This window comes from Pseudorasbora parva, chromosome 9, assembly GCF_024679245.1.
Source record: "Pseudorasbora parva isolate DD20220531a chromosome 9, ASM2467924v1, whole genome shotgun sequence".
In the NCBI taxonomy this organism is placed as follows: domain Eukaryota; kingdom Metazoa; phylum Chordata; class Actinopteri; order Cypriniformes; family Gobionidae; genus Pseudorasbora; species Pseudorasbora parva.
This window is the reverse complement of record NC_090180.1, coordinates 48,679,442-48,697,643: the sequence shown is the minus strand read 5'-3', so window position 1 is coordinate 48,697,643 and position 18,202 is coordinate 48,679,442. Positions and strand designations below refer to the sequence as shown.

At 39.1% G+C, this 18,202-nt stretch overlaps 1 protein-coding gene across 1 annotated transcript in view; it reads right to left on the bottom strand.

Annotated features, from left to right (window-relative positions):
• The window catches only part of stk11 (serine/threonine kinase 11), a 34,178-nt gene that overhangs the window by 10,177 nt on the left and 5,799 nt on the right, over positions 1 to 18,202 (bottom strand). The window contains exons 4-5 of the mRNA XM_067452911.1: positions 2,298 to 2,381; positions 220 to 309 (exon numbers count right to left, since the gene is read on the bottom strand). Of these exons, the coding sequence (XP_067309012.1) occupies positions 220 to 309; positions 2,298 to 2,381 (174 nt within the window). The remainder of the gene's footprint in view (positions 1 to 219; positions 310 to 2,297; positions 2,382 to 18,202) is intronic.

Here is an 18,202-nt window from a genome sequence, read left to right as displayed (position 1 = left end):
ACCGGAAGGACAAGTTTATTCATGCGTTTTAATATGAGCTAACATTTTCAACAAATTTAAAATGGCGACCATGTCTGGATCTATGTTCACAAGTGTAATATGAAATATGACGTGCGTATAACAAATATCAAAACTAGTGCATGGAAAGTCCATCCCAGTGACAGATGCTCAGTGTGTTTCAGAGCAGTGTGTGTTTTATGTAATGTGCTGGCGTCTCACCCGTGAGCTTGAAACACTGGAAATCTTTTCTCTGGAACGCTGTCCAACATTTCCTGCATTCCACACACACAATACTCCATCACCATATACGTGACAGGAGGTCAAGGAGCAAACAACCAAAATATCAGCATCAGTCATGCAACGACACTAAGGTCATTATTAGCTGAAGCACTAAAATGATTAAAGGCACAGTATGTAATTTTTCATCTCTTACTCAAAACAGAGGCGTGTCTTAACTCGTGAGTGTGTGTGTGTGTGTAACGCAGTGCTGTTTTATCATATCACACACACGTGAGTGTGTTAAAGTGATGTTATAACGCTACTATGAGACTCTTGTTGACACTGCGGTGAGCGAGATCATATTAGGCGGTAAAACACGGCACTCTGAGCGGTAAATCATCATCAGCAGATTTAAACAATAAGACTAACGGTGTTGAGCTGGAGAACAATCATTAGTTTCTGTCCATCAATGATCCAAACAGTGTCTGATAAAACACATCAGATATTAAAGCGGCGATAGTGTTGCCGTGGTTACTACACAATAACGCCGGAGGGTAACGCGGGGATGATGTCATTGTTATGCGACGCGCTCACCGTTATGGTTAAAATCTCTAGATTTCAACATTCTTGGAAACATTTGGGATAACACAATATATAACGGTGATCTAGAGGCTTTTTGGATATTTTTGGATATCTTACATACTGTGCCTTTAACTGGGAATAAAGAAAAAGAAAAAACTTCAAACAAACAAAAATTTAATAATAATTAAAAACCTAAAATAGTATATAACAATATTTAAATAATACTAAACGGCAACTAATAGCTGCCAAAAGAAGCACATTTGAATAAAAAGTTAAAAGCATTCTCAATGCTTTCAAAATAAAAGTCCTGATTATGCCATTATAAAAAAACACCTTGGTGATATGTGACCTGATCCAGCAAGACGAGTCCGTGACCCAAATTTTAAAATTGAGATCTTGGTATCAATGGAAAGAGGAGACCATAAACTTTAAAATGATACCCTATTCAAAGTCATACAAAATATAATATATTAAAAGATATACCCATATGAATTATGATCGTCTGCCCTCTTTGTCCGATTAAAAACCTGAGAAAATGTTAATTTCGAGCGAGATTGATAAACTTTACGAGTCATTTAAAATACCGTAACTCAATTATCTGGACTTTGGGAGATTATTTTTGAATGTCTGTTGTTTGAAATTAGCTAAAAAAAATCGTTTTTTCATTGTTTTTCCACCTTATCGGCTTGTATCTTAAAGGGTTAGTTCAGCCTGTAGTGTGAATAGTGTGATTAATTCCTCCTGTGGTTGGCCAGCCGTCAGACCTCCGCTCATCTTCACACACAGATGAAGATATTAGTGTTGAAATCCGATGGCTCAGAAAGGCCTTCATTGACACCAATGTCATTTCCTCTCTCAAGACCCATAAAGGCACTAAAGACGTCGTTACAAAGCCCATCTCACTACAGCGGCTCTACAATCATTGATGAAGAGGCCAGAATAGAGTTAGTGCGCAAAAAACACTAAATAACGACTTATATAGTGATGGCCGATTTCAGAACAAAGATTCAAACCCTTATGAGTCAGTAAATCGACTCATGATTCGGATCGCCAAAGTCACGTGATCTCTGAGCCATCGGATTTCAACACTAATATCTTCATCTGTGTGTGAAGATGAGCGGAGGTCTGATGGCTGGCCAACCACAGGAGGAATTAATCACACAATTTATATTTTCGGGTGAACTAACCCTATAAAATAGAACGTTGCGACTTCCGACTCATTTCGCCAGCTCGGGTCACATATAACAGTGGATCACTAGTGGTCAGTAAATGTAGTGCAGTCCGCTTGCATTCGGGGATAAAGACACTCTCCAGCTGAAAGCACTGCATTGTGGGAACAGCATCTCAATCCTGCATACAGCAGATGATTCGCACGCTCAGCGAACCGAGACTGAAACGGGGAGGCTGAGAGACTGACGCAGTGCATCCGCAACACACACACACACACACACACACACACACACACACACACACACACACACTCCTGTAAAGGATATATTTTCTGCTTCTCTTCGTTGTACAGCACATCCACCAGCTGGATGACGTTCTTGTGCTGTAATCGTCGTAGCAGCTGAATCTCCCTGCAGGAGAACAACACAAAACACACACATCAGAAACACACTCAACATGACAACACATTTATAATAACAACACAAAACACACTCAACATGACACAACACATTTATGATATATGAACACAGATGAGCTTGTAAACACTCCAGTTATTACATAAACCATATCTGTGACACAACATTGCCCTTTTGTCCATGATGACACCGCTATTGAACGATATCGGTGACTAGAAGACGGGAATAAATTCTAATGAAATCTAAATCTCTCTCTGTTTTTGTTGAAAAAAAGACAAGTCGATATTTTAAAGGGGGGGTGAAACACTCAGTTTCAGTCAATCTTGAGTACCTATAGAGTAGTATTGCATCCTTCATATCTCCGAAAAGTCTTTAGTTTTATCATATTTATAAAAGAAATATAGGCTGTACCGAGTCTTTCCGGAAAAAACCGAGCGCCTGGAGGCGTATCGTGTGGGCGGAGCTAAAGAATGACAAGAGCGCAAAGCGGTGACGTCCTCAAGCGTGGAGAAACCCATCGCTATCTCAGCTAATACAGATAATGATCCACAATCAAATCTGAGGGAGAAATAAATTGAACAGGAGAAACGGCAACATCAGGACGTCCGTCTCTGTGGTATGTAAGTTACTGTATTTAGTGGCCTCTCCACATTTGTGTGTGTTTACTCGCAGTTTATGAGGACATGATTCGGTTTATGGACTATTGTATGCGACTAAACCTTAGAAGTAGCAAGCAAAATGGTTTTGCACGTCAGAATACTGTAACGTTATACAGAGAACAGCAATGGAGTCCGTTAGCGCATTTGAATGACGAAGCACGCGATCGTGTCGTTTACTGATGTTTACCCATGCGTCCGTAGCCAAAAGCAGAGACATTTGAAGCCGGTTAACTCACCGGCTGCTTCCAAAGCAGGACCGAACCTTTATCGCTGGGACCGCTCCGTCAGAAACACACTTCTTTGGTATGATTTGGTGAAGTCCTGACAGCAGTGGCGTGTAAATCCATTTTGAGACGCAACTGAAACGATGTTGTGAAGCTTCCTGTCATTTCAGCGTTCAAATCGGTTCAAATGCAGCGCTGCCTTCCCAGAATGCTGTGCTGAAGCGTTGAAGTCGCTCGACGTCACCCATAGGAATAAAGAGAAGCGCGGCGCCACATAAGTGTTCACGGACGACTGGATCTGCATCTGAGAGACTGTTTACGGCGTGCTCTAGTCACGCGCGCGCGCCCTACCGGGAGAAGAGCCCGTACGGCCCATACAAGGACCTTCCGCTCTATTAACGTCAAGCCGACCCATACTCGAAAACTCTCCGAAACTTGTGAGAAACCGGAAGGAGTATTTTTGACACAGAAATACTCCATCAAACATCCAACATTAGTTTTTGAAACTTTGTCTATGTTTAGGATGGGAATCCAAGTCTTTAACAGAGGAAAAAGCTCAGTATGCATGAAACAGCATTTCACCCCCCCTTTAACAAAAAAAAAAAAAAATTATTCATCCCAAAAAAATGTAGGTGCATTTTTTAATGTTTTAACTAATTTCGTAATGTGACTAACGATTATTTTGGTAGCTGAGTAATCTGTTCATTGTTTTGGTAACTGAATAATCTGTTGTTTATTTTGATAGCTGAATAATCTGCTGATTATTTTGGTCTCTGGGAAATCTGTCGATTGTTTTGGTAGGCGAATAATCTATCAATTATTTGGGTAGCCGAGTAATCTGTCGATTATTTTGGTAACGGAGTACTCTGTCGATTATTTTGGTAGCCGAGTAATCTGTCGATTATTTTGGTAACGGAGTACTCTGTCGATTATTTTGGTAGCCGAGTAATCTGTCGATTTTTTTGGTTATGGAGTAATCTGCTGATTATTTTGGTAATGGAGTAATCTGTCAATTATTTTGGTAATGGAGTAATCTGTCGATTATTTTGGTAATGGAGTAATCTGCCGATTATTTTGGTAATGGAGTAATCTGCCGATTATTTTGGTAATGGAGTAATCTGTCGATTGTTTTGGTAGCCGAGTAATCTGTCGATTATTTTGGTAATGGAGTAATCTGTCGATTATTTTGGTAATGGAGTAATCTGTCGATTATTTTGGTAATGGAGTAATCTGCCGATTATTTTGGTAATGGAGTAATCTGTCGATTGTTTTGGTAATGGAGTAATCTGTCGATTGTTTTGGTAATGGAGTAATCTGTCGATTGTTTTGGTAGCCGAATAATCTGTCGATTGTTTTGGTAGGCGAATAATCTGTCGATTATTTGGGTAGCCGAGTAATCTGTCGATTATTTTGGTAACGGAGTACTCTGTCGATTATTTTGGTAGCCGAGTAATCTGTCGATTGTTTTGGTTATGGTGTAATCTGTCGATTATTTTTGTAATGGAGTAATCTGTCGATTATTTTGGTAATGGAGTGATCTGTCGATTATTTTGGTAATGGAGTAATCTGTCGATTATTTTGGTAATGGAGTAGTCTGCCGATTATTTTGGTAATGGAGTAATCTGCCGATTATTTTGGTAATGGAGTAATCTGACGATTATTTTGGTAATGGGGTAATCTGTCGATTATTTTGGTAATGGAGTAATCTGTCGATTATTTTGGTAATGGAGTAATCTGTCGATTGTTTTGGTAGCCGAGTAATCTGTCGATTGTTTTGGTGATGGAGTAATCTGTCGATTGTTTTGGTAATGGAGTAATCTGTCGATTATTTTGGTGATGGAGTAATCTGTCGATTATTTTGGTGATGGAGTAATCTGTCGATTATTTTGGTAATGGAGTAATCTGTCGATTGTTTTGGTAATGGAGTAATCTGTCGATTATTTTGGTAATGGAGTAAACTGTCGATTGTTTTGGTGATGGAGTAATCTGTCGATTGTTTTGGTGATGGAGTAATCTGTCGATTGTTTTGGTAATGGAGTAATCTGTCGATTATTTTGGTGATGGAGTAATCTGTCGATTATTTTGGTGATGGAGTAATCTGTCGATTATTTTGGTAATGGAGTAATCTGTCGATTGTTTTGGTTATGGAGTAATCTGTCGATTATTTTGGTAATGGAGTAATCTGTCGATTATTTTGGTAATGGAGTAATCTGTCGATTGTTTTGGTAGCCGAATAATCTGTCGATTGTTTTGGTGATGGAGTAATCTGTCGATTATTTTGGTAATGGAGTAATCTGTCGATTGTTTTGGTCATGGAGTAATCTGTCGATTATTTTGGTCATGGAGTAATCTGTCGATTGTTTTGGTCATGGAGTAATCTGTCGATTATTTTGGTCATGGAGTAATCTGTCGATTATTTTGGCCATTGAGTAATCTGTCGATTGTTTTGGTCATGGAGTAATCTGTCGATTATTTGGGTAGCCGAGTAATCTGTCGATTATTTGGGTAGCCGAGTAATCCGTCGATTATTTTGGTAACGGAGTAATCTGTCGATTGTTTTGGTAATGGAGTAATCTGCCGATTGTTTTGGTTATGGAGTAATCTGTCGATTATTTTGGTAATGGAGTAATCTGTCAATTAGTTTGGTAATGGAGTAATCTGTCGATTAGTTTGGTAATGGAGTAATCTGTCGATTAGTTTGGTAATGGAGTAATCTGTCGATTAGTTTGGTAATGGAGTAATCTGTCGATTATTTTGGTAATGGAGTAATCTGTCGATTGTTTTGGTAATGGAGTAATCTGTCGATTGTTTTGGTAGCCGAATAATCTGTCGATTGTTTTGGTAATGGAGTAATCTGTCGATTATTTTGGTCATGGAGTAATCTGTCGATTGTTTTGGTCATGGAGTAATCTGTCGATTATTTTGGTAATGGAGTAGTCTGCCGATTATTTTGGTAATGGAGTAATCTGCCGATTATTTTGGTAATGGAGTAATCTGACGATTATTTTGGTAATGGGGTAATCTGTCGATTATTTTGGTAATGGAGTAATCTGTCGATTATTTTGGTAATGGAGTAATCTGTCGATTGTTTTGGTAGCCGAGTAATCTGTCGATTGTTTTGGTGATGGAGTAATCTGTCGATTGTTTTGGTGATGGAGTAATCTGTTGATTATTTTGGTGATGGAGTAATCTGTCGATTATTTTGGTGATGGAGTAATCTGTCGATTATTTTGGTAATGGAGTAATCTGTCGATTGTTTTGGTAATGGAGTAATCTGTCGATTATTTTGGTGATGGAGTAAACTGTCGATTGTTTTGGTGATGGAGTAATCTGTCGATTGTTTTGGTGATGGAGTAATCTGTCGATTGTTTTGGTAATGGAGTAATCTGTCGATTATTTTGGTGATGGAGTAATCTGTCGATTATTTTGGTGATGGAGTAATCTGTCGATTATTTTGGTAATGGAGTAATCTGTCGATTGTTTTGGTTATGGAGTAATCTGTCGATTATTTTGGTAATGGAGTAATCTGTCGATTATTTTGGTAATGGAGTAATCTGTCGATTGTTTTGGTAGCCGAATAATCTGTCGATTGTTTTGGTGATGGAGTAATCTGTCGATTATTTTGGTAATGGAGTAATCTGTCGATTGTTTTGGTCATGGAGTAATCTGTCGATTATTTTGGTCATGGAGTAATCTGTCGATTGTTTTGGTCATGGAGTAATCTGTCGATTATTTTGGTCATGGAGTAATCTGTCGATTATTTTGGCCATTGAGTAATCTGTCGATTGTTTTGGTCATGGAGTAATCTGTCGATTATTTGGGTAGCCGAGTAATCTGTCGATTATTTGGGTAGCCGAGTAATCCGTCGATTATTTTGGTAACGGAGTAATCTGTCGATTGTTTTGGTAATGGAGTAATCTGCCGATTGTTTTGGTTATGGAGTAATCTGTCGATTATTTTGGTAATGGAGTAATCTGTCAATTAGTTTGGTAATGGAGTAATCTGTCGATTAGTTTGGTAATGGAGTAATCTGTCGATTAGTTTGGTAATGGAGTAATCTGTCGATTAGTTTGGTAATGGAGTAATCTGTCGATTATTTTGGTAATGGAGTAATCTGTCGATTGTTTTGGTAATGGAGTAATCTGTCGATTGTTTTGGTAGCCGAATAATCTGTCGATTGTTTTGGTAATGGAGTAATCTGTCGATTATTTTGGTCATGGAGTAATCTGTCGATTGTTTTGGTCATGGAGTAATCTGTCGATTATTTTGGTCATGGAGTAATCTGTCGATTGTTTTGGTAACTGAGTAATCTGTCGATTAGTTTGGTAATGGAATAATCAGTCGATTATTTTGGTAATGGAGTAATCTGTTGATTGTTTTGGTAATGGAGTAATCTGTCGACTGCTTTGGTCATGGAGTAAACTGTCGATTATTTTGGTAATGGAGTAATCTGTCGATTAGTTTGGTAATGGAGTAAACTGTCGATTATTTTGGTAATGGAGTAATTCGATTAGTTTGGTAATGGAGTAATCTGTCGATTAGTTTGGTAATGGAGTAATCTGTCGATTATTTTGGTCATGGAGTAATCTGTCGATTGTTTTGGTAACTGAGTAATCTGTCGATTAGTTTGGTAATGGAATAATCAGTCGATTATTTTGGTAATGGAGTAATCTGTTGATTGTTTTGGTAATGGAGTAATCTGTTGATTGTTTTGGTAATGGAGTAATCTGTCGACTGCTTTGGTCATGGAGTAATCTGTCGACTGCTTTGGTAATGGAGTAATCTGTCGATTAGTTTGGTAATGGAGTAAACTGTCGATTATTTTGGTAATGGAGTAATTCGATTAGTTTGGTAATGGAGTAATCTGTCGATTAGTTTGGTAATGGAGTAATCTGTCGATTAGTTTGGTAATGGAGTAATCTGTCGATTAGTTTGGTAATGGAGTAATCTGTCGATTCGTTTGGTAATGGAGTAAACTGTCGATTAGTTTGGTAATGGAGTAATCTGTCGATTAGTTTGGTAATGGAGTAATCTGTCGATTAGTTTGGTAATGGAGTAATCTGTCGATTCGTTTGGTAATGGAGTAAACTGTCGATTAGTTTGGTAATGGAGTAATCTGTCGATTAGTTTGGTAATGGAGTAATCTGTCGATTCGTTTGGTAATGGAGTAAACTGTCGATTAGTTTGGTAATGGAGTAATCTGTCGATTAGTTTGGTAATGGAGTAATCTGTCGATTAGTTTGGTAATGGAGTAATCTGTTGATTGTTTTGGTAATGGAGTAATCTGCTGATTGTTTTGGTAATTGGTAATGTAGTAATCTGCTGATTGTTTTGGTAATTGGTAATGGAGTAATCTGTCGATTATTTTGGTAATGGAGTAATCTGTCGATTGTTTTGGTAATTGAGTAATCTGTCAATTATTTTGGTAGCTGGGTAATCTGGGTAATCTCCTTTTCACTAATTTCGTAATGTGACTAACGATTATTTTGGTAGCTGAGTAATCTGTTCATTGTTTTGGTAACTGAATAATCTGTTGTTTATTTTGATAGCTGAATAATCTGCTGATTATTTTGGTCTCTGGGAAATCTGTCGATTGTTTTGGTAGGCGAATAATCTATCAATTATTTGGGTAGCCGAGTAATCTGTCGATTATTTTGGTAACGGAGTACTCTGTCGATTATTTTGGTAGCCGAGTAATCTGTCGATTATTTTGGTAACGGAGTACTCTGTCGATTATTTTGGTAGCCGAGTAATCTGTCGATTTTTTTGGTTATGGAGTAATCTGCTGATTATTTTGGTAATGGAGTAATCTGTCAATTATTTTGGTAATGGAGTAATCTGTCGATTATTTTGGTAATGGAGTAATCTGCCGATTATTTTGGTAATGGAGTAATCTGCCGATTATTTTGGTAATGGAGTAATCTGTCGATTGTTTTGGTAGCCGAGTAATCTGTCGATTATTTTGGTAATGGAGTAATCTGTCGATTATTTTGGTAATGGAGTAATCTGTCGATTATTTTGGTAATGGAGTAATCTGCCGATTATTTTGGTAATGGAGTAATCTGTCGATTGTTTTGGTAATGGAGTAATCTGTCGATTATTTTTGTAATGGAGTAATCTGTCGATTATTTTGGTAATGGAGTGATCTGTCGATTATTTTGGTAATGGAGTAATCTGTCGATTATTTTGGTAATGGAGTAGTCTGCCGATTATTTTGGTAATGGAGTAATCTGCCGATTATTTTGGTAATGGAGTAATCTGACGATTATTTTGGTAATGGGGTAATCTGTCGATTATTTTGGTAATGGAGTAATCTGTCGATTATTTTGGTAATGGAGTAATCTGTCGATTGTTTTGGTAGCCGAGTAATCTGTCGATTGTTTTGGTGATGGAGTAATCTGTCGATTGTTTTGGTAATGGAGTAATCTGTTGATTATTTTGGTGATGGAGTAATCTGTCGATTATTTTGGTGATGGAGTAATCTGTCGATTATTTTGGTAATGGAGTAATCTGTCGATTGTTTTGGTAATGGAGTAATCTGTCGATTATTTTGGTAATGGAGTAAACTGTCGATTGTTTTGGTGATGGAGTAATCTGTCGATTGTTTTGGTGATGGAGTAATCTGTCGATTGTTTTGGTAATGGAGTAATCTGTCGATTATTTTGGTGATGGAGTAATCTGTCGATTATTTTGGTGATGGAGTAATCTGTCGATTATTTTGGTAATGGAGTAATCTGTCGATTGTTTTGGTTATGGAGTAATCTGTCGATTATTTTGGTAATGGAGTAATCTGTCGATTATTTTGGTAATGGAGTAATCTGTCGATTGTTTTGGTAGCCGAATAATCTGTCGATTGTTTTGGTGATGGAGTAATCTGTCGATTATTTTGGTAATGGAGTAATCTGTCGATTGTTTTGGTCATGGAGTAATCTGTCGATTATTTTGGTCATGGAGTAATCTGTCGATTGTTTTGGTCATGGAGTAATCTGTCGATTATTTTGGTCATGGAGTAATCTGTCGATTATTTTGGCCATTGAGTAATCTGTCGATTGTTTTGGTCATGGAGTAATCTGTCGATTATTTGGGTAGCCGAGTAATCTGTCGATTATTTGGGTAGCCGAGTAATCCGTCGATTATTTTGGTAACGGAGTAATCTGTCGATTGTTTTGGTAATGGAGTAATCTGCCGATTGTTTTGGTTATGGAGTAATCTGTCGATTATTTTGGTAATGGAGTAATCTGTCAATTAGTTTGGTAATGGAGTAATCTGTCGATTAGTTTGGTAATGGAGTAATCTGTCGATTAGTTTGGTAATGGAGTAATCTGTCGATTAGTTTGGTAATGGAGTAATCTGTCGATTATTTTGGTAATGGAGTAATCTGTCGATTGTTTTGGTAATGGAGTAATCTGTCGATTGTTTTGGTAATGGAGTAATCTGTCGATTGTTTTGGTAGCCGAATAATCTGTCGATTGTTTTGGTCATGGAGTAATCTGTCGATTATTTTGGTAGCCGAATAATCTGTCGATTGTTTTGGTAATGGAGTAATCTGTCGATTGTTTTGGTAGCCGAATAATCTGTCGATTGTTTTGGTCATGGAGTAATCTGTCGATTATTTTGGTCATGGAGTAATCTGTCGATTGTTTTGGTAACTGAGTAATCTGTCGATTAGTTTGGTAATGGAATAATCAGTCGATTATTTTGGTAATGGAGTAATCTGTTGATTGTTTTGGTAATGGAGTAATCTGTCGACTGCTTTGGTCATGGAGTAAACTGTCGATTATTTTGGTAATGGAGTAATCTGTCGATTAGTTTGGTAATGGAGTAAACTGTCGATTATTTTGGTAATGGAGTAATTCGATTAGTTTGGTAATGGAGTAATCTGTCGATTAGTTTGGTAATGGAGTAATCTGTCGATTATTTTGGTCATGGAGTAATCTGTCGATTGTTTTGGTAACTGAGTAATCTGTCGATTAGTTTGGTAATGGAATAATCAGTCGATTATTTTGGTAATGGAGTAATCTGTTGATTGTTTTGGTAATGGAGTAATCTGTTGATTGTTTTGGTAATGGAGTAATCTGTCGACTGCTTTGGTCATGGAGTAATCTGTCGACTGCTTTGGTAATGGAGTAATCTGTCGATTAGTTTGGTAATGGAGTAAACTGTCGATTATTTTGGTAATGGAGTAATTCGATTAGTTTGGTAATGGAGTAATCTGTCGATTAGTTTGGTAATGGAGTAATCTGTCGATTAGTTTGGTAATGGAGTAATCTGTCGATTAGTTTGGTAATGGAGTAATCTGTCGATTCGTTTGGTAATGGAGTAAACTGTCGATTAGTTTGGTAATGGAGTAATCTGTCGATTAGTTTGGTAATGGAGTAATCTGTCGATTAGTTTGGTAATGGAGTAATCTGTCGATTCGTTTGGTAATGGAGTAAACTGTCGATTAGTTTGGTAATGGAGTAATCTGTCGATTAGTTTGGTAATGGAGTAATCTGTCGATTCGTTTGGTAATGGAGTAAACTGTCGATTAGTTTGGTAATGGAGTAATCTGTCGATTAGTTTGGTAATGGAGTAATCTGTCGATTAGTTTGGTAATGGAGTAATCTGTTGATTGTTTTGGTAATGGAGTAATCTGCTGATTGTTTTGGTAATTGGTAATGTAGTAATCTGCTGATTGTTTTGGTAATTGGTAATGGAGTAATCTGTCGATTATTTTGGTAATGGAGTAATCTGTCGATTGTTTTGGTAATTGAGTAATCTGTCAATTATTTTGGTAGCTGGGTAATCTGGGTAATCTCCTTTTCACATCGAGAGGAGCCAGCTGAGATGGCTCGGGCATCTATTTCGGATGCCTCCTGGACGCCTTCCCAGTGAGGTGTTCCGGGCACGTCCCACTGGGAGGAGGCCCCGGTGAAGACCCAGGACACGCTGGAGGGATTATGTCTCCAGGCTGGCCTGGGAACGCCTCTGGTTCCCCCAGAGGAGCTCGAGGAAGTGGCTAGGGAGAAGGAAGTCTGGGCGTCTCTGCTTAGACTGTTGCCCCCGCAACACGGCCCCGGATAAGCGGAAGATAATGGATGGAGATAATGGATGGTAATCTGTTGATTATTTTTGAAATTGAGTGATCTGACGATTATTTTGGTAACTGGGTAACCTGACGATTATTTTGGTAGCTGAATAATCTGTAAATTATTTTGGTAGCTGAATAATCTGCTGATTATTTTGGTCTCTGGGTAATCAGGTGATTATTTTGGTAAATTTGTAATCTGTCGATTATTTTTGTCTCTGGGAAATCTGTCGATTGTTTTGGTAGCTGGGTAATCTGTCAAATATTTTGGTAGCGGAGTAATCTGTCGATTATTTTGGTAACTAGGTAATCTGCAATTATTTTTGGTACCTGAATAATCTGTTGATTATTTTGTTGTCTGTGTAATCTGTCGATTATTTTGGTGGTTGAGTGATCTGTCGATTATTTGGTGGCTGGGTAATCTGTCGAATATTGTGGTCGCTGAGTAATCTGTCGATTATTTTGGTAACTGAGTAATCTGTCGATTATTTTGGTAGTTGGTAATCTGTCGATTATTTTGGTAGCTGAGTTATCTGTCGATTATTTTGGTAGCTGAGTCATCTGTCGATTATTTTGGTGGTTGAGTGATCTGTCGGTTATTTTGGTAGCGGAGTGATCTGTCGATTATTTTGGTAGTTGAGTGATCTGTCGAATATTTTGGAGGTTGAGTGATCTGTCGATTTATTTGGTGGTTGAGTGATCTGTCGGTTATTTTGGTGGCTGAGTGACCTGTCCATTATTTTGGTGGTTGAGTGATCTGTCGATTATTTGGTGGCTGGGTAATCTGTCGAATATTGTGGTAGCTGAGTAATCTGTCGATTGTTTTGGTAGTTGAGTAATCTGTCGATTATTTGGGTAGTTGAGTAATCTGTCGATTATTTTGGTAGTTGAGTTATCTGTCGAATATTGTGTTAGCTGAGTAATCTGTCGATTATTTTGGAAACTGGGTAATCTGTTGATTATTTTGGTGGTTGAGTAATCTGTCGATTATTTTGGTAGTTGAGTAATCTGTCGATTATTTTGGTAGTTGAGTAATCTGTCAATTATTTTGGTAGTTGAGTAATCTGTCAATTATTTTGGGTATTCAATTGGGTAGGGGTGTTTGTGTTTTGGTGATATCAAATATCATCAGATTTCTCGTAAATCGCTTACTGTGCCTTCAAATATCTAGAAACTTTATTTTTAAGAGTGCGAGTGAACATTCAGACAAACCGAGAGAGAGAGAGAGAGAGAGAGAGAGAGAGAGAGAGAGAGAGACTGTGTTTCCACACGACTAGAATAGCCTGGGGCTGATGCAAACACACACTAGTGCATGTGCTTATCAGCCATCTGACCCACTTGGACAATAACAAACCACAACGCAGGAGAAAACATTTCACCTCAGAAAGAGTTACGGCACGCAGGTAAATAGAGTAAAAACATTATATAACCATAGTTATCCTGCTGATTGATTACATTATAAAGTTTTCAGAATTGTTAAGTTTGAAAATGTAAACAAGACATTATTTAAATAAGCTAATTTGCATACATTTCCACACTGCAACAAAAAAAACTCCTCCTGTGTGATTTATAAGCCTTTTGAAAAGTGGGGACATGGGTAATGTCCTCATATTTCACCCTCTCCTGTAATACCTGTGTCATACCCATGTCCCCACTTTTCAAAAGGCTTATAAATCATACAGGAGGAGTTTTTATGAGAAAGTAAAAATGCAGAATTTCCTGTGATGGGTAGGTTTAGGGGCAGTGTGTGTGTGTGTGTGTGTGTGTGTGTGTGTGTGTGAAATGGGTAGGTTTAGGGGCAGTGTGTGTGTGTGTGTAATGGGTAGGTTTAGGGGCAGACGGTATGTGTGTGTGTGTGAAATGGGTAGGTTTATGGGCAGAGGGTGTGTGTGTGAAATGGGTAGGTTTAGGGGCAGAGGGTGTGTGTGTGTGTGTGAAATGGGTAGGTTTAGGGGCAGAGGGTGTGTGTGTGTGTGTGTTTGTGTAATGGGTAGGTTTAGGGGCAGAGGGTGTGTGTGTGTGTGTGTGTGTGTGTGTGTGTGTGAAATGGGTAGGTTTAGGGGCAGAGGGTGTGTGTGTGTGTTTGTGTAATGTGTAGGTTAAGGGGCAGAGTGTGTGTGTGTGTGTGCGTAATGGGTAGGTTTAGGGGCAGAGGGTGTGTGTGTGTGTGCGTAATGGGTAGGTTTAGGGGCAGAGGGTGTGTGTGTGTGTGTGTGCGTGCGTAATGGGTAGGTTTAGGGGCAGAGGGTGTGTGTGTGTGTGTGCGTAATGGGTAGGTTTAGGGGCAGAGGGTGTGTGTGTGTGTGCGCGTAATGGGTAGGTTTAGGGGCAGAGGGTGTGTGTGTGTGTGTGCGTAATGGGTAGGTTTAGGGGCAGAGGGTGTGTGTGTGTGTGCGTAATGGGTAGGTTTAGGGGCAGAGGGTGTGTGTGTGTGTGCGTGCGTAATGGGTAGGTTTAGGGGCAGAGGGTGTGTGTGTGTGTGTGTGCGTAATGGGTAGGTTTAGGGGCAGAGGGTGTGTGTGTGTGCGCGTAATGGGTAGGTTTAGGGGCAGAGGGTGTGTGTGTGTGCGCGTAATGGGTAGGTTTAGGGGCAGAGGGTGTGTGTGTGTGCGCGTAATGGGTAGGTTTAGGGGCAGAGGGTGTGTGTGTGTGTGTGCGTAATGGGTAGGTTTAGGGGCAGAGGGTGTGTGTGTGTGTGTGCGTAATGGGTAGGTTTAGGGGCAGAGGGTGTGTGTGTGTGTGCGCGTAATGGGTAGGTTTAGGGGCAGAGGGTGTGTGTGTGTGCGCGTAATGGGTAGGTTTAGGGGCAGAGGGTGTGTGTGTGTGTGTGTGTGTAATGGGTAGGTTTAGGGGCAGAAGAGTGTGTGTGTGTGAGATGGGTAGGTTTAGGGGCAGAGAGTGTGTGAGTGTGTGTGTGTGTGTGTGTGTGTGTGTGTGTGTGTGTGTGTGTGTGATGGGTAGGTTTAGGGGCAGTGTAAGGGGATAGAAAATACAGTGTGTACAGTATAAAAGCCATTACGCCTATGGAATGTCCCCATATGTCACAAAAACAAACGTGTGTGTGTGTGTGTGTGTGTGTGTGTGTTGCTGCTGCCACCTTCTAACAATACATTTACACTTTGAATTAAATGCTCAGTCATTAATGGCAGTAGCTCATTGGAAAAGGATGGACAATGGCCTTCATTTTGTTTGCACTAATAAATGCTGCTGCAATAACCAATAAAACTGCCATATGTTTTTCTGTATTGTCAGACATCGCTATCGCAAATATTCTTAAAATTTCATGATATAATTTTAAGGCTCTATCGCCCACCCCTAGCCTAGAGCATTTAAAACGATCATTAATATTAATGAAGTGTTATTTAGAAAGGTTGTTGCCTTATAAGGCCAACACATGAAGACTAATCGTCTAACAGACTTACAAGTTTCAGCCAAGACGACCAAAAGACCAAACACACGTGTCCTGGCATGCCAGGGTTTGAAGCCGGTCCAAAAGCTCTCGTCTATTTAAAGCTGAAGCCCGAGGCTTCACTGCACATTATTTTAATTAATTGAACTGCTCTGTGTGATTAAACCGCAAGATGAGGATATTTCAGAGCCCAGGAGGAACGCGAGGAGTGTCAGAAACCTCCTGAAGATTAGCCTTCCTAAAGTGAAGTTAAAACATCCACAGGCCATTTCACTTCTGGCATGTGACGCAATAGTCAACAAGGGAAGAAAAATACAGGAGGTTTTAAAGGGTTTACAAAAGGCTGTTGTCTTCTCTTTTGCCAAATCGGTAGTAGCAGGGCTTGACATTAAGCATGTTCGTGTGCTTGAGTAAATTCGTTCATTCACTTGTCCGAGTAAAACATTTCCTTGTCTGGAAATAAGTTTGATTTTTATTAAAAAATTGTGTGTGTGTGTTGTACATATAATTTATTCTGAAGCAATATTCTTAACAATGTTCAATCAGCTTTGACATATTTAAATCTGCATATTTGTGATATATATATATCTATATAAGGGCATTTCCCCCTAATCTTATTAAATAAAGGCTATGCTTCAGGTTTAATTTTATATTGTTAAATTTGATAAATACATTACATTAAAATAAGACACTGAAGGGGTTACCAATCAAACCAAAAAATTTACACTGAAAAATAACAACTGCGTTAAATAATGTTTAGAGATTTGCAGTTTTGAATAGACACATAAGAAATGTTGGAAAGAAATGTTTAAACATGAAACTAAACCTCCAGTAGGTGGCAGCAGATGGCCGTCTTAATGAGCGAGTCATTGAGTCGTTCATTTAAACGATTCATTCAAACACTGAATCGTTCAGTTGCTGTATGACCCGTTATGGTTCTGCTGTGAACGATTTTCGCTGCTAAAATAGAACAAAACACTCAATATTGCATCTAAAATGTAAGTGACGTTATGAGCTGTCATATGAAAGCAGTGTCACTTTCAGTCGTGATGGCATTCAGGAAACAGCTTAACGCTCTAACGTTGTAATTTCTCCTCGAGAGGCTGCGCGAGCGTCAACAGCGTGACCTTATTATCATCAGTTCATTATATATACATACGCTTATTGCAATCATTCGCGAACATGTCACTTGTGTGGAAGCATTTTGCAATATGGACGTGAAGACTGCAAGACTGATTCAGCACACGGGCAGTCCTACAGCACTGGAAATGCAGAGCTACCTGTCTGAAGCACAGATACTAAGAAGCGAACAGCCGTTGGTGTACTAATCAGCCTCTTTCCTGCACTCGCTGACGTTGCGCGAGCTTTCCTCTCTGCGCCGTGCACAAGCGTAGATAGTGAGCGCTTGTTCAGCTCAGCATCTCACGTGTTGGACGAGAAACGAAACAGACTAACTTGTGAGAAAGCCAAAATGCTTCTGTTTGTAAAGAAGAACATGCATGTTGAAGTGAAATACTATCGGTTAAGGATGATCATTTTTATTTTATTTTACCTTATTTACATTGACTTAATTTGGTTTAAAAAGCACCTGATGTAGCATCTTTGTTTTCTCGTTGCACTAAACATTATTTGGTGTAACTTTTTGGAACAATGTATTTATATACTTTTTTTAATTATTTAATTTAATTATTTAATTTAATTAAACTGGTAAAGACTTTTTTTTTCTTTACACCGAATTTAAAAACAAATGCTGATTTATTGTTGAATGTGTGTTGTTTGGATTGCAGAATATGCAGTTGTTAAAGTTTATGTAAATTTTTACATAGGTATCAAGTAGGGCTGGGCGATATGACGAAATATATCGTCTGGACGATAGAAAATGTCTCTTGTTTTATTTTAGGCTCTATCGCTTACGCCACGATAAGGCGTTTACAGCAGAATTTTACGTCAAGATGCACCTCACGCCACGGCATGCCCATGCACGCTGCAATACATAAACAAACATGGAGGAAGACGGCAGTAGACGCGGTTCAGACCAGGGTAATAATTATGCCAGAGTGGTGCATAAGCGCGCAAAACAAACTTCAGACACAGACGCTGCAACGGGCTTTTACGCGTGGCACACCATAGCCATATATTGAAATATTTTAATGGCAGGTGTAGGGATGGCGAAAACTAAACATTCTCTTGACCGACCACCGAGCCTCATAGCCGGTTGAAACCGGTTAACCGATTAGTTTAAAATATGCTGCGTTATTTGAAATAACAGCCGCGAGCCGCGCTCCCTCTCTCTCTGTGTCTCTCTGTCTCTCACACACACACACACACACACATACTCACTCGCCTCCCTTCCACTCACGTCACTTTTTTAAATCCCCCACAGCGCGAAACACGAGTCCCGCAAACGCGCCGCCGTGGAGCTTGTTTGTAATCTGAGGACAAATCGGCTCATTAGT